We start from the raw sequence: 17,751 nt of genomic DNA on the forward strand, positions 1-17,751 counted from the left end.
TAAAAGAATAAAAAGCATTGTCAAAATTTATTTTCAAAAATCCAATGATATCAGGGTTTTTTTTTCAGCTTTCCGGTATGTTCGAATTTTGGCTTACTTTTTATTTGTGTTTATATATTTGTATGCACATGTGTGTACAACATAAACAAGTTAATAAAGAATTGAGAACTGCGTGATAATGCTACTTCCATATTTCAGGGGAAAGGAGGGGGTCATGTAAGTTTTTTCCAGGTCTTGGCCAATACCGGTGTTTCGTAAAAATAAGAAAGATAATTCATATTGAATCGTGTTTTTCAAGTGATTTTGATTTCCTTTTAAAATTGCATCGACTTTGTTTCTTTTGTGAGCTTCAAACTTGCTTTTTACATCATTTTCTTCCAAATAATACTATACTTTCCAGCTAGACTCCTAGAAACAAACTATATTATCATAATGTTGATTTATTACATTTTTTTGTGGTCAATATTTTTTTCAATATACTCGCAGCAAAAATTGATTACTACACATGGGACTATACACGCTATAGTCTATGCCAAATTCCCTGGCAATAGTTTGAGCAGAGCGACTTTAGTTTACAACAGTAAACATCGTGAAAAGTTCATGATGTAAATGTAATGAAACATTTCATTTCATCCTTTCATCTTTTGTATTTCTGAGGTTTGAACTAATTTCACTTTAAATTGTAGACCCATTTATGATTTGCTGAAGAAGAAAACGACCAAAGAAAAAAACTCAATCTTTTAACATTTACTTCAAACATCTGAATGACAAAACCAACATTTGTTCTCTGTAACATCCATCAACATTATAGTCATCAACATTATATCCAGTAACATCTATAAACATCATATCAACATCATATACACAGCTAAATCAACATCATATACACAGCTAAGTAAACAAAATGGAGTCGACCCCGAGGTAATAACGCGTCTAATGAGATTTTGTTCTCACCTGTTCAATTGATGGACTCTGGTACTTAAACATAATCAACAGGTGACAAAATATGCACTCATTTGATGCACCAATTGTTCTCTCTCTCTTGTTAATACATAACAGCAATATCCCCCCCCCCTTATTTTAGTAATTAAAGCTCGTACGAGTTGTCTCTCGTTATGCATTGACAATCGTTTAGTAGCACTGGATTCTCATGTTTGTATAAATCGGGCATAAAAGTACTTGACTACTTAATGAACCAACCAACCGCCTGCCCACCCCCCCCCCCTTTATATCAATTTTCAATATTTTTCGAAGTGTGTATTTTGTGTAAATAAAAATACACAAACAATAAAAGCAGAGAGAGCTAGCACTACATAGTAGTGGTGATACTAATTAGAATTGTTCCCTATCTATTTTCCAGAGTTTAAAAAAAATGTCTCCATAAAATAACATGATCAATGAATAATTAATTAACAGAATATGGCAGCAGACGTCACGTGACGATTGGCGTGACGTCACCTATTGACGTTGAGTAAGACCTCGAGCCAGGCCGGACATGACGTAATGAACTGTCTGTGATAAGAAGGTCCCCAGCCCTTGGCGAAGCTGATTCTAATGGAGGTCGGGTCGTACGGTCCGTCCAGACAATGCCGCTCTTTCACTGCCCGAAGCACACTGGCCATATCGTAGTTAAATATGTTCATGGAGTATCCAGGGTTCACTTTGATCACAACCGACGCCCGCGAGCTAGGGTTGTCCAGGGTGGGCGAGTTGACGAACACCGGGTACCCGGAGCGGTTGTACAGCCACACGCCGTCTGCTTCTCGGCTCAAAACGAGGCCGAGGCCGATTTTTTCGCGCGTCCGTTTGACACAATCCACGGAGGTGGGTTCTTGGACCAGACTGAGGGACAAACCGTTCCCGTGAGGTAGATCCTGAAATATACACAGGTAGGGCTCGTGCAGCGTGTACAGCCGCCCCACCCTCTGACGTAACTCCCAATATGCCACGGAGCACCAGTGGGTCGTGACCTCTGACCCCGGCTCCTCGCCCTCACTCAGATCTGTAATAACAAGTGAAAATACAGGTTAGGTGAAGGCAGGGTAAACATACCATCAGTTTATACATTTTTGAAATACAACATCAATATATACATGTCAACTGCTTTACTCAATGAAGAATTCAACGAACCCAAAAACCTTATAGCGCTCTAACTTATTGTTTCGTATCGACAAAGGGGCAACAGTCAAATATACTAGTATGTATACATGTATAAATATGTACATGCATATAAATATACAGAGAGTGACAATTCAAATTGATTCCACTTATTATACACAAACGTAGACCTATAACCTTTAGTAAATGCACAAACGCAGATGAAAAATAATCCTTCGATTTATAGCCCATACGTAAAATTAGGTGTCAAAATCCAGAAAATCAATTTGTTATAAATGTATTTTCCGTAATAGGAAATCAAGATAAAATCAAATTCAAAACACGTGTCAGAATTCAGAGAAAGCGTCACGTGTATACAACAATAAGCTCGTTCATGTTGAGGAAGACATGCAGACCTGGCTTGACGACGATTAGATCAGACAGCATTAATTCACGGGCGACCAGGAAACAGACTCTCTGAAGTCTTATTCCGTGTCTATAGAACAAATCTGTACAATAATTAGAGCCGTCCAGACGATGGAATGCCGCTACGGGTCGTGTACTGTCTCCAAGGAAAAATATGGCTACGTACTGTCATAAGGAACTATACGGCATGGGGACATGGAATATTAAATTTTTAAAAATATTTTTAAAAAACCCAAATAAGACCATTTAATAAGGGATATATATGTATCAAGCTATCAGCTGTCAAGAGACATGCGAGACATGGGAAAAAATATATATATTTATAATCATTCATAATCATAGTATAATTAATGTCCATGCCCAATTTGATTTTGACATTTAGAATGTTGACAGAATAAGAAATGGTCACAATATGTAAATTCAACCCTTTAAAATATTCTTGATTTTACAATACTATGGAATGTAAAGCGCTGATCAACTCACGAGACACAGTGACTATGTGCATGGGCGCGCCTTTAGTATTTATCAATTCACACAAACACTGTACTATCTTGAAAGAATGTCTCACACTGATTTCTTGATCTGTGAAAAATCGTCTCCATTGATGTCAATCTTGTCAATGTTCAGTCTGTTGTGAATGAACAATTTTTTTTTTGAGTATTCAAATTTTCTTAGGTAGATAGATAGAGGGGATAGAGAGAAATGAAATGCCTCAATGAATGAATGAATACAATAAGACAATGCCCCTCTCGTGGCCCCTGTGGCCCTCGTATAGGTAGTGGCTGGTAGTTCAGCACGCATTCCTATATATACTAACTCCTCTATAACCGAGCCAGAATTGCTGGCTCCAGTGGACCAGTCCATTCCGCGGCGGCGGGGGGAGGCAGGTCGTCTTACAGGTAAAGCTCTGTAATGAGCTATTGATTGGTCCCAAAAATGTAAATCATTCTCCCCTTTATTCCCTGAGAGCACGGCGTCTCCACCTTTGTAAGATTTGATTGATCTTGCCGCCGCCGACCGCACTGTTACACGGGCCGCGCATTCTAACTTCTCCTCCATTTGACATAATGGGTCGTAGGGGTTTTTATTTTTTGTACATTAACGGCCGTAAGACAACTTCTGAGAGCTCCCGACATGAATCTGTATAGACTATAGATGGGATGTACATCAAAAGTATTAAGTCTAATTAATATTAAAAGTAAAAATTTCAACTAATTCACCACCTGAAATTGGGGAGAATTTTCGTACAATTGTATCTTTTTCTTTGTACAATAAACCCATATTCCAAAATGCAGGTAAAAGAAATTGGGGGAGGGTGGTATATGATTATATTGCAGGCAATTTATTAAATTTTCTGTTGAAAAATGACTCTCTCTCTCTCTCTCTCTCTCTCTCTCTCTCTCTCTGATGTACCTCAATTCTCATTGAGTGGTCATTTTGAAATTGCATGTAAATATAATCTGTTACAATACAATAATACATCCTTTCAATAAGGACATTCAATAAAACCTATCAAATCATTTTCCAATACATGTTACATATCATGAGAATTAGACATGGAAGTAAATCTCATTGTTTAGAGATATCATAAACTGCACTGTCTACATGTATAACATACATACATAATGTAGCCATAATTATGTCCATTTCTGTGGTTTTTATATGACCATAGTAAATACATATGTACTTTAGGTGGTATTTGACACCAGAGAGAGAGAGAGAGAGAGAGAGAGAGAGAGAGAGAGAGAGAGAGAGAGAGAGAGAGAGAGAGAGAGAGAGAGAATGGAGACTTATCAAACAAATATATGATTAGGCAGATTAAGCTTTGACAAAGTAAGACTAAAGAATAAACACAAAGAGAGAAAATTGTGAAAATGCAATGTAAAGAGGAATTGTTAATTAAAAAAAAATCTTATCATAGAACTGTCCCCAAATGTCACACAGCCACCTTTGCCTGCTTATTCACTAGAAATGTGAGAGTAGAGTGTCTATCAGTTCCCTGCTCTGCTGTGTCTGACTGCAGTGTGCACTGTTAGCTGGTCCTGTAATATAGCTACAGCTAGCAGATAATCAGGGTAATGACTGAGGCAGACACAGCGGATGGATATAGCTCTCTGTCTCCATTCAGTCCAGTGTTACTCTACAGTACAACACTGGTAGACACAGGCCTATTACAGTGGTACATGTACTTTATGCTTCCCCACCAGATAACCCAGAACCAAGTTCCCACCAGACAACTCAAAACTGAGTTCCCCAACAGATAACCCAAAACCGAGTTCCCCAACAGATATCTCAGAACTGAGTTCCCCCACCAGATAACCCAAAACCAAGTTCCCCCACTAGACAACTCAGAACCGAATTCCCCACCAGATATCTCAGAACCGAGTTCCCCACCAGATAACTCAGAACTGAGTTCCCCACCAGATATCTCAGAACCGAGTTCCCCACCAGATAACTCAGAACCGAGTTCCCCACCAGACAACTCAGAACCAAGTTCAGAACCGAGTTCCCCACCAGATAATTCAGAACCAAGTTCCCCACCAGACAACTCAGAACCGAGTTCCCCACCAGATAACTCAGAACCGAGTTCCCCACCAGATAACTCAGAACTGAGTTCCCCACCAGAAAACAAAACTAACAGGTGGAAGAATACAATCCTATAGCACATTATTGAACCACAAGGGTGATACAGTATGCCACACAATCAAGTCTGCAGCCATAAAACTTGCATCAATTTCATCTCAAATTTATGTAATATTTACAAAATTAATAATTATTACATAAAGATGAGAAAAAGAGAAAAGATTTAATGTAAGCAGCTTGTCCCTAGTTCAATAAATCATGTCCTAGGGGCCTGCGCGTCTCCTTACTTTGACACCCCCCACCAGGCCTGAGGGAACATCAGAGTGTGAGCTGTTGGGATAGAGCTTTCATTTCCTGTACATTGTCTCTCTGTGTTCAGCCTGAATTTCAAATTATGTAAACTAGACAAAGAATGACAGTCTTTGTGTTCCTGGGCTGTCTCAAATAACCTTGTTAAAATTGACATATTTTTTTTTTTTAGTTTAAGTGTTAAATTTTTTTTTGTCTTTGACTTTTCAATTTCAGAAACAGTTTGCTGTGTTTTCAAAAAATCAGCTCAAACTGTGAGTTCCACAAGACAGATAACGCTTAGAATTCACATAATGTTGTAAACACAGCATACCATAATACAAAACGATTTTTCTGCTTTGAAATTCTTAATGAAAGGGAGACTGAGGAATGAACTGGAATGAACTTTATTTATTTAACAACGATTGATAAGCAAGTTCTACAACTTATTTTAATATCTTTCGTTGGCACGGATGTTAGCGTGAGGGGGTCATTGATGTGGGAGGAAGCCGGAGTGCCCGGAGAGAACCCAAGTGTCCAAGCAGGCGACCACCATACCCTATCACATACAACCACTGCCGATCACGGGGACCGAACTCAGGTCGCAGCGGTGATAAGCGAGTGCATTGTCCACTGCGCTACTTGGACTACTTAGAGAATGAATTGGATCAGTGCTGAGTTAAGATCTATATTGTTTAATATTAAAGGGCTCGATGGGCATGGCCATTTTTAGACTGTATTGATCTCCTTTAAAAGAAGAGCTCTATATATAAAATATAGGAAAATACGCAAATCTAAAATGTAATAGATATGGATTTTTACTTCACTGGAGTCTATATATAATAGGTTTACAAATCAAATTTGAAAGTTTTTGGTAGATCTGATGGTTAATTTGTTGACAATGAAGACTCCTAAAGAAAATAAACATGTATATAAACAATTACACATTTAATCAGAGACCAACATGGTGAAGTAAGCTATAACTTAAAGAGTCTAATGCCTTATGTATCGAACCAAGTATAAGAGTAATCCATTTCCATAAACTGCTCTAAAATTAACAGAAATTAAAACGGTCCGACAATGGTCCAATCTCTCTCAGCTACTTGACTTAACAAAAGTGTTTTTTAAACACCCCCACACACTTTGGAAAGAAAAAAACACAAGCTTCAACTCGATCTGCTAATGCATGTGCCTTGTATTTTTTATATATAATGTATCATGTATGTATAAATAGGCCACATTACTTGCCCCTGTGCATATTGCATAACATATTGAACAGTTTAATAATTTGTCTGCTAAATTATGGATTCTAATTTGTATTATAAGCCAGTATGATCATACCCATTACCCAATGATCTAAATTATGGATTAGAATTTGTAAAGAACGTTATGATCATAAGTATTACCCAATAATATATATATAACCCACATTTCTATCATTGAATCAAGTATATATGGTAGTGAAGGGGATTATGTCTTCATTGGTTTCGTTCGTACATTAAAATTTCAATTTTTTTTGTGGAAAGATAGTTATATATAGAGGTGGTTCCTAGTTAATATTTAATGACATGATCTTGGATGAACTTAAATCAGGAATTCAGCATAAGTTTTTAACTAATCAGGCCTAACAAAAAAAGTTGTGTGTTTAGGGTAACCCAACCTGGTTACAAAAATACCTCAATCCTATCATTTTTAGATGTCTGTTTTTATCCGATTGTGAATTTTATATTTATTTCTATTAAAAAATCCGTTTTTAAATATGACACAAACAAACATTCTTAGGATTCATGCAGAAAAATATATGACAAAATAAAAAAAAAATCCCTACCTACCTAACCTAATTTTTTCATCAGTGTGACCCTAAACACACAATTTTTTAATAGACCTCATTGTTAAATTCAAGGTTAAAATTAATAACAAGTCACACTTCAAATATACTGTGTTACCTATCTGTCTTCCCTATCCCTGGGGTTTGATAAGTAAAATGTACCTCTATATATTCCCAATTCCAAACACTATAAAAGTATGACACTTGGTTCACATTGCTTAAATTCCCGTCCCATTCCTCAGATATTCACAATTTCTCAATCAATTTCCTACCAAAGTTACCTACACAGCGTATATACAAGAGTTGTTGTTTAATAATTCATGAATCTAAGTGCCTCACCCCTGGTTTTTTTAAATTTTTTTATTTTGGTCGGTTTTTTTTTAGCAATCACATAACTCCACACATCCTTTACAACTAAATAACAACTAAAAGGGCTAGTCATGAATGACAAATCTCTCATATCATAAAAATGTAAAGCCACCAACGAAAAAAAAAAATTGGGAAGGAAAATTAATGGGGACTTGTACACAGCTACAAGCACAGGTAAAAAAAAAAGAAAGAAAAAGAAATGGAGAGACACAAAATAAGGACAGGACACGGTTCACTGAGCGCGTTCAGAAGACACCATTAAATCCGACGATGGGTCATCAACGCTCAGAAGGAACAAAGTCTGAAAGATCAAATATTTAAATCGCTCGCGAGGTCGCCCAACACAATGGGTCGCTCTTGACTGTTTCGTCAAGAAAAATATTTGGATTTGGGAGGTGTATTATCAACTTAGAGCGGCAGCGGTTTTTGTGTTTTGAGGAAATCTTAGCTTTTGGTCTGTTGCGCTACTTAAGTTAAACTTGACCGTGTTTAGTAGGCTAAATATTTGTGCTGACTGATTACGATTAGCACACTCTTGGGATATTCAGCGCAGACCCATTGATCAGAAACAAGGTGAAATGGCATGCGCTTTGAAACTATTTTAATTTGAGTGTAATGCACATTTTTGAAGGTGAAATGCAAGTGGGGGTGTATTAACTTAAGTGCCTTTTCTTCTATTTTTTTATATTCCATTCCCAAATCAGGCACACCAAAAATTATGTCAGCTCTAAGATCAGAGAAATATAAACCTTATGAATGGGGGACTTATAGGGTACTTGATTTACACTTAACACGTACTTATCAATCAAATGAATAACATGGGGAAGAATACTCTTTAAAAAACTTGATTATGATTTCTAATAATAATAAATCCTTAATTTTGCTTTGAAAGCTTTCTTTTCCTTTGCGAACTCACTTTGGGCAAGTCTCATTTCAAACTTATAAATACTGTCTACATGGCTGGGATTCGTTTTAATGGTTAGGACCCAATTTCACAGATTGGCATTATTGATTTTCTTTTTAATGAGTAAACAACAGTCCCATTTCATTACATTTAGAGCATAAATCTGTAGGTGAAAGGTTAACACCACAAATCTACATAACTAAAACCAACCACCATTCTGAAGACTTCAGAGGATATATATTTTTGTACTCCAGAGAAACAAACATTACTAAAGAATGCCACACACTAGAAAAAGATGTCAGAGTCTGTCCGTGCAGGGCAGTATGATTCCTATGTAATCCCCCCCCCCCTCCAATCTATGGACTAACCCATTGTGTGTACCAGCTATATCCTCCCAGGGACTGACCCATTGCATGTACCTGATATACCCCCCAAATATATGGACTAACCCATTGTGTGTACCTGATATATTCCCCCCCCCAGGGGGACTGGCCCATTGCATGTACCTGATATATCCCCCTCCTAGGGGGACTGACACATTGTGTGTACCTGATATATCCCCCTCCCAGGGGGACTGACACATTGTGTGTACCTGATATATCCCCCTCCTTGGGGGATTGACACATTGTGTGTACCTGATATATCCCCCCCCAGGGGGACTGACACATTGTGTGTACCTGATATATCCCCCCCCCCCCAGGGGGACTGACCCATTGTCTTTACCTGATATATTCCCGCCGTGGTTTCTACGACACGTAGGAGTCAGTCCTGTTTCTGTTGAGTCAGGTTCCATTGAAATATCACTGGGCCAATTAATTCCTGCAAGAGAGCATAAACAAATCATTTAAGGTGCATTCAAGTCAATTCTTATGAAATCTGTTATAACTTCAAGTGATATTTAAGTAAGTTCAAGAAATGTTCAAGTAATATCTAAGTCAGTTCATGTGATTTCAAGTTAACTCTTTATAATTTAGCAAAAACTTTTCTGCATTAACATGATCAATAAGATTTTGTTCCCCCTAAAAATCAGTCCTCTTCAATATCAAAGAATTTAAGCAAAACTCAAGAAAATACCTAACTTTTAAGATAAAGGGCATGCATGGCCATTTCAAGTGATATTCAACGTTGTCCATTGCAGCAATAATATATTACCTAACATCATTTCCCTTTCTTTACTTTTTATTCAGATCAATTCCTTATACATATATTTTTAAATAATATTTTACCTGAGGTAAGACAATTTGCTTTTTCAGCACAATATGAAGATTCTGAAAAATACAAAATACAAGTGTATAGTTACAGTATTTCTCATTTAAAGTTAAAAATATTCAATGTAGCTACCAGAATCCAGTTTTATTAGTTTGACTTTTGTCAACATTTTTTGAAAATATTCATTTAGATTTCCTTATAATTCCCCCAAAATAAATAAAACTTGCAGAGTTACTGTAAAACTTCTCAAATTAGACTTGTCTTGCAGAGTTACTGTCAATTAATCCATAAATTTTCAACCATTCTACTTTTCAGTTACCACCTTTTCTCTCTTTCTCTTTCTCTCTCTCTCTGCCTACCTAGGCATCTCTCATATCCATGTCTCTTTCTTTCTCAAACCCTTCCAAGATTCCTGTAACGAACATCCTTAGTAAACTGACTTTCTCCTTTTAACTAATCTTTTTCTCAATTCATCTGATTCTCTCTCTGTCTCTCTCTCTCTCTCTATTTCTCACTCTCTCTCTCTGAACCTCTGTTTCTCTTTCTCTCTCTCACTCCTTCCTAAATGCTTGTTTATCAGCATGCCTTTTAAACCAACACTGGGAACCCTCTTTTTCAAACATTAAACAGCAGTTAAGGCCTTCCTAATACACAGCGCTGCAGACATTTAAACCGGGGAGTGTTTACCCCGAGCAAGCACAGAATGAGCGCACAGACCCTACATACTGGAAATTTGACATTCTGTGTCAACACAAAATATGACTTCTTCGCTTCCCCTCTGATCCAGAGGGCTTTCTTCTTCATTTCTACTCAGTGGTGTCTCTAAACAGACAGAGAAAGAAGGTAGACCTTGGCTAGATCCCCAGTGGTGCGCTACGAAAGAGAGAGCACAAAATATGACTTTTTGAGCTTCCACTTTGATTCGGAAGGGGGTGAGGGTGAGGGGTAGGGGGTGGGAGGAAGAAGGAGTCCTCTTCTGCAGTTACTCTGGTAGTGTCTCTGTACAGTATGTGTAAGAAGGTAGAGACTTTGGCTATTTGGTTAACCCTTAAGAGTACTGGACTTGCATGCCAGAGGACCTGGGTTCAAACCCAGGCAGCGGCAATATGCAGGGTTGCCTCTAAGACCCAGAGGCGGGGAATTCCCCCGCCTCAAGTGACGTAATTACCCGGCTATTATTGCATTTCAAACACAATCTAGCTATAAGCTAGACCTTCAGATCCCCTTCTACTTCAATTTTTAGAGACAACCCTGTAATATGTGTCTTTGCTACAGAACAATATAAAATTTCCTGAGACTAGAAGAGGGAGAACCAGCACTCCAACACTAGAAAAGTTCCACTATCATAAAGTTATACACAGCGTAAACAATATACAGAGTTCCCGAAACCAGTCCAAAATCTGTCGGACAATTGTCCTGTAAATATTCAAAATTTACCGGACATTTGTAAAATTTACCGGACTTTAAAACTATTGCAAAAATATGCAAACTAAAATAAAAAGAGTTGTTTAAAAATGTTTCAGACTAATTTATTCAATTTCTTATTCAAATCATTCAAACTCCCTTTCAATTTCAAGAACAGTTTCAAGTATCAAATAGTTATTTAATTCTTCTGGCTGCTCAATGTCACTTTCACTCTCTAAAGTTTCCGACTCATCAGTTTCTTCCTGCACTATGCCTTGCCCTTCTGTTTACTTTTCTTTTTTTGTTTCTGTACTCTTTGTTGCCCCCGGTGTCCATTTAATCAGCAACATTTTTTCGAGATCATGATCAAATAGGATATTGACTAACGTGTGTAAAAGAAAAAACATGTAAATCCGGATTAACAACAACGCATGTTTTTATATTTTTTATCGCATTTTATTGAAATACGCAACTAATAAATTATCTCTGAATTAAAATAATTAACAGTTTTAGACTTTTTGTCTCGTAAATTGTTTTTTTTATACGTGCCGGTCTGTAAAATTTATCGGACATCTTGACCGATTAAATTTAGATTTTACCGGACCAATTCAAATTTTACCGGGGATCCCCGGTGGACCGGTGCGTTTCGGGAACTCTGAATATATATAAAAATTCAAAGTACTGTAAATAAAATATGTGAGCTGCTTCATTTACTGGTTTAAGAGAAATGGAGTACCACAGTGGGTGGTAAAACTCCCATATATACATGTAAACCATACATGTGCAATCGTGCATATTACCTTAATTCTCAGGTAAATACTATAGTCTTACTTCAGAGGGCATAGTATAGTTAACTGTTAAACAGTTTGTGTGTTTGGGGGAAGAGGAGGGGGGGGGGGGGGGGGGGTTATTGATATTTCAAAATAATGTCCCTGCCCTAATAGTGTGTGCCTGTGTTTTTGTTTTTTGGGGGTTTTTTTGTTGTTTTTTTTTGGGGGGGGAGGGGGAGAGGGGGTAGCAGAGGGGGATAAGGGAGATAGGGGTGGGGTGTGAATGGGGGGTCATGACAAAATTTTAAATCTGAATTCAGTGATAAATCATAACACAAAATGACATCGACATAAAAAAAAGGATAATTTCTTGGCTCTAACAGAATCAGCCTGTGTTTGTAGCGTATCAATTTCAGCAAGAGTTGGCCGACTGTATTAATTATAGTTCTTAAATCACAGGTATTTCGGATTCTATTATAAATATTAAGTACAAAAAAGGCTTCTGCTCTATTACAAAACATTGGTGAACCAAGCCAGTGACATCCTCGTATATCAAAGGCGGGTTAGAAATATCTGCACGAAACAGCACGATACCACGACTTGGGTGCAATTCTGAATGAAGATGTAACTCTAAGTAAAAATTTAAAAACCAAAAAAATGTTTATGACACAACTACTGTTTTATTTATGTGAACACGTATCGTTTTTCTGCAACACACACACACTTCGATCCCTCTTAATGATGTGGTTTAGTTTGAGCTAGGTTTTTTTCCCTTATGTCAGAATGAGATTAAGAAATAATATTGATGTAATGGTACTAATTGATCTTGATTATATCAAATATTACTGATCAGACACCTAGCATTAGTACCTGTATTGAGGTCATGGATGGCAGATTAAGAGGTCAAAGATCAATTTTCTTTGGATCAAAGGTCAGTTTTTTGGAAGTCAAATCTTGAGAATTTTAAATTTATATAATTTAAAGGTTAAAAATTTTGCTTGGTTGATAAAACTATTCATAAAAGCGGGGGTCCTTTTCCAAGGGATACTTGTCTTTGCCAGGGAAGGGGAGTGGGATGGGGGGTCTGAGGTCTTTTTTCAGTAATTCTATAATGGGAATTTTTCCATGGGGATGGGGGGGGGGGGGGGGTCCGGACCCCAACCCCCTTTTTATCTATGCTTGGTCGTATTCATTTTGGTTCAAAAGCCTGTTTTCATCCTGCACAAACTTCAAAGAACAGTGTGATAGAAATTCTTCACTCACTTAGGAGGACAAACCTGTTCATTTACAATGTTTTTTATCCACCGACATTCTGGATTTGTTGTAAACATAGAAGGGGAAGATGAAGGGGTGAGCACTAAATGTATTTCACTCAATCGGGACCTTTTACTTTCTACAGTGTACCTGAAGTGATTTAGGATTTTTTTGTTGTTGTTTAAGTTTAAGGCTCTTGTCCACACCTTTATACCATACATATGATCACTAGTTCTTCTATACACATGTGAAAAAGGAGTTATACATATATGAACCGACCAGAATTTTTGCCCATTTTGTATTTCCATAAGGTCGGACTTTTGTTTAGAGGGCCGGGTGGTCAAAGCCATTTTTGGACTCTAATAATCTCCTTAAAATGAGAAGCTCTGCATCGAGATGCATAGGAAAATGTTAAAATTTTTAAGCCAAAATATTTGGATTTGTGACGATCTCATTAAATTAGATGACGGGTATTTTGTTGTCCATCCCGATCCAGCATCCTTAAGGGTTGTGATGACAGTGTGTATGCTCAGCTATTCACAGTACTGTGGTGGAGACTGCGTTGCATCATTCTGTCAAACTGTATGGAGTCCATTGGTGAGGTACACATGTACTAGATCTCACACTGACATTATTCCATAGAATCACTTGGATCTCATCTATAAAACCATTTTTTTTTTTAGGGGGGGGGGGGGGGGTTATTTTTTTAATTTCACAGGGTTTGTGGAAATAAACTGACATTCAAACATTATCGATATATTTTTTCTGGGTAAAAAAATTAACGGGTAACTGTATAATATTGTGACCACCCATTACTCAACCAAAATCTCTGCTAACATACTGATAACACAACACCAATACATCATCATTTGAAAACACTCTCACTACATTTCTACCTCTATAACTCTGTTTTTACCTGCGTTTTGTTGTATACTCCAATGATACGGATTGCAACAAACGTATAACGGATCTTTGTCCGTTTCACAACACGGCAATCGCCGTAATGTTGTGTCCAGCGTCAATTCTGGCCATCGCCAGATCTGACAACACAGAACATGGGGGTCCGTGGACATCTTCCCCATCTTTAATTCCACGTTCGGAAGCAGCACACAAGGGGTCTCTTCCCGCCCCTTGGATTCGACGCTCCGAAGCAGAATTTCCAAGTTCTTCTCTTTTAATCTCTTCAACATAGAATGAATGACGGCTTTACACTCATGGGATTCTTTTTCATTTTGACTTTCGGTGTCATTTTGTGGAATTCGGAGTTTCCAGAGCTCTCGCACTAGAGACGATCTCTTGGAACGGAACATAAAAGTTTCCGAATTCCCTTGTTCCGTAACATTGAGGTAACTCGCAGTTTCGCTAATGGTGAAAGTTTGACTGAAACACAGAACACAGAATTCCTGAAGACTTTGGGTTGTAACCCTCACACATTTTCCATGGCAGTAATTCCTCCAAATCTCGTAAATTGTAGAGAATCCTCGCTTAAATCACAATGTAAAAATTCTCCCATCTAATGATGCGTTTATTTAATTACATGATGGTTGCAAGACACGCCATAAATAATCTGGCAAATTCCTCAGCATGCATCGGCTGAAAAATATAAACAAACCATCAGGTTACAAACCCTGAAATCTAGTGTAGATCTATGAACAGCACACTCAAAACTCGAGGGGTATAAAAAATACGAATGAAAAAAAATTGTACTTAAAAAAATCCGCTCTAAATTGCAATCAACTTTTCAACAGAGGAGTAAAAACTTAACCTGGGCGAGTCCATTTATCAAAGCTGAAAGGGGTGGTAAACATGCCTTCATTAAGAAAGATCTTTCACATTTTACCTGGCTGTTTCAAGGAATATTACTCCCGATGTTTCCAAAACGCCGAAGAAAATATGATTATGGATTCAAAAAGACAGGAATCTTCTAGCACTCACAAGAATTCAACATACAACAGGAATTAACGAACAGATCAGCATGCCTTTCTTTTATCGAAAAACTCCCGACTCTCCATTGAAAACAGTACAGGTACATCTATTTACCGACGAGGCGAGTTATTTAGATAACACGCGTTCTGATTGGTCGAAAAGCGCCCACGTGACGAGTCTAGACTTTTTGGCGCGGCATCGTGTCTATTTGCGAGTTATAAACTATGTTATCATGCGGCCGATCGCTTCAAAAACCACCGATCGCTGAAATCCGGGAGCGGATTCACACAGGACTTTGAATTACTCACACAAAAAACTATTTAAAAGACTTAAAGAGGGTTTGGATATTCATTTATAGAACAATATGTATGCATCTGTGTTTGAATTTTTTTTAACACGCAAATTCCTAGATTCTAACGAATGTTTTTTTTCTCTATATTTAACGAGGCCGAGTACAGAACGAGTACGCACGCTTTCGCGCAGCGTTACATTTGTATTGTGACGTCATCTTTTTGCTTTGTTGACGCCATGGCGTGATAGTTTCAACTGCAGATATTCAGCGAAATTTGTTGAAAATAACTCGTTTGATGTGTAAAATTGATATTATATTGTGGAATAAACATAAATGTCCCGAAGTATAAGCTATATTTGGGCTCGGGTCGAAAACGTGAAGAGGGTTCAGCAAGCCTAACCCTCTGTCACGTTTTCTTAACCCGCCTAAATATCGCTAAATTTATTGATTTCAAGACATTAACCATGTATTTTATATCATTTACCCTTAATATGTGATGTTATATATTTATTTAATACCGAACTATGTCTTAATGTTTTAATAATACAATAAAGGTCACCATTTCCGTCTTTGTCAAATAAAAAATAGCCATTATCTGACAAACTGGGAAATTGGGCGTACAAAAAATAACTTTGATAAGACCCCTGGAACAAACCAGAAGGTAAAAGTTTTTTTTATTTGAAAATTTGATGCCTTTTAGCAATAACTTTAATTTGTAGAACAGAAAAAGAAATCCCTAGGGCAGAAGTTTAAAAAATGTGCAAATTTGGTACATTTCAAGCAAAATCCCATAGAGTCCTATGTTAAAAATTAACAAACTTTGAGATGACCCCTTAAACAAACGGTGTGGTAAATGTCTTATTTTTTTAACTTAAAATAATAATTATATCAGTAGAAATTCTTGTTAAAAATTTCATTCAAAAATCTAGGGCAGAAAAAATTAGACCCGGCCTCGTTAATATTTGGGGATCTTTTTTATCAAAGTTTTAGGTATATTTAATATTTTTTTTCATAATCTTAACTTAGACATTACTGCTTGAAAACTTTACTGTCAATAAATATTAATTTTATGGTTCATTTAAAAACTATTTTGCAATATCAAAATTAGAATATTTTTCTCAAAATAAATATGAATTCATTTATAATATCACCAACACCACAATTTGTTACAGAACGGATTCAAACGGATTTATCCCCCCCCCCCCCTTTCCCCATTTTCAGTCTGTTCTTCTTGCACTAAATAACGAAGTGTTTTTATTTTTTAATAAATTGTCAAGACAATAATCATGACTACTTCATGGCGATTTACTTCGTAGGTATGTTTAAAAATTTCGACATGGGATCGTCCGGTTCTATTTTGTCAACATAAAGAGTTCTATTATCTACACAAACAATAACCGCGACTCGACACACACACCTTCTGAACTAAAGAGCAGACTACAAGCTGCGCGCTGTGACGTTCTGATCGTCTGCGGCTAGCCGAAGGGCGCCAAGGGGCTGAGTAGTGAACTATCGCACGCGCCACTCGCCGAACTCCGGTGTTTAAACAAGCAGACGATGGGAGCGAAATAATAAAAATCGTAACAGCTGGGTCGACGAGAAATGGCAGACGACGAATGAAAAATCAATTTCAGTGAATGAGACACAGAGGAAGCTTATTAGTAGATGAATATGTGTCTAATTGAAGATTTTTTTTATTTTTTTGCCTTCTAGTGAAGTGCCTGCATGAACCGTACAATAAGAGCGAAATCCGTGCAAGGTGCTTGTAAATGTCTGGAGATTATTTTACATCATGAAGTTAATCGACTCGATTTGAACTCTTCTCAACACAGACTTTTTGTCTATCACGTCTAGATTATCAAAGAGCCTGAACAGACAGCCGTATAATGTTTTCACTCGGCCCGTTCCGATAGAATGACTAAGTCGACAGGAGTTACCCTTCTTTGATTAGGCATAAAGTACATTAGCATTGATCAGTAGTACATGCTATAAACATGATAAATACCTGCACGTAAATAAATTTTCATTATCTTCCGTATAATATTGATAGAAAAACTACGGATTAGTAGGTACTTTATTTTAATATAAACAAGATAAACAGAAGATAAACATACGTATCATTCAAAGATTACGTACATTTAAAGCGAATGTTTTGTACTGATTGTTATTAAACCACTTCTTCGTAACGTGGGGATGTAGCTCAGTGGTAGAGCGCTCGCTTTGCATGTGAGAGGCCCCGGGTTCGATCCCCGGCATCTCCATAACTTTTTTTTTTCAAATTTTTCCTCGGTAGCAATTTTTTTTTGGACGGGAAGTTTTCCTCAAAACGAGATAAATAAATCTGATTCTTAAAAATACAATCAAGTACAAAACATCTATATTGGTTTTCCTATAATGTAAC

General features: G+C 37.2%; 1 protein-coding gene and 1 non-coding gene across 4 annotated transcripts; one reads left to right on the forward strand and one right to left on the reverse strand.

Moving 5' to 3' along the window:
- Positions 1 to 732: 732 nt before the first annotated feature.
- On the reverse strand, positions 733 to 15,338 carry LOC105346419 (mothers against decapentaplegic homolog 6-like). Of its 3 annotated transcripts, none has more exons than XM_066082191.1 (5): positions 15,068 to 15,338; positions 14,049 to 14,725; positions 9,722 to 9,763; positions 9,219 to 9,314; positions 733 to 2,002 (listed from the first exon to the last, which is right to left on the reverse strand). In XM_066082191.1, the coding sequence occupies exons 2-5, from the start codon at positions 14,440 to 14,442 to the stop codon at positions 1,455 to 1,457; spliced, it is 1,080 nt and encodes a 359-aa protein (XP_065938263.1). In that variant the 5' UTR covers positions 14,443 to 14,725; positions 15,068 to 15,338; the 3' UTR covers positions 733 to 1,454.
- A 2,201-nt stretch (positions 15,339 to 17,539) lies between these two features.
- Trnaa-ugc (transfer RNA alanine (anticodon UGC)) lies at positions 17,540 to 17,611 on the forward strand. Its single transcript has one exon. It is a non-coding gene; the product is annotated as a tRNA-Ala (tRNA).
- The last annotated feature ends 140 nt before the right edge of the window (positions 17,612 to 17,751 follow it).

Source organism: Magallana gigas, chromosome 1 (assembly GCF_963853765.1).
Source record: "Magallana gigas chromosome 1, xbMagGiga1.1, whole genome shotgun sequence".
In the NCBI taxonomy this organism is placed as follows: domain Eukaryota; kingdom Metazoa; phylum Mollusca; class Bivalvia; order Ostreida; family Ostreidae; genus Magallana; species Magallana gigas.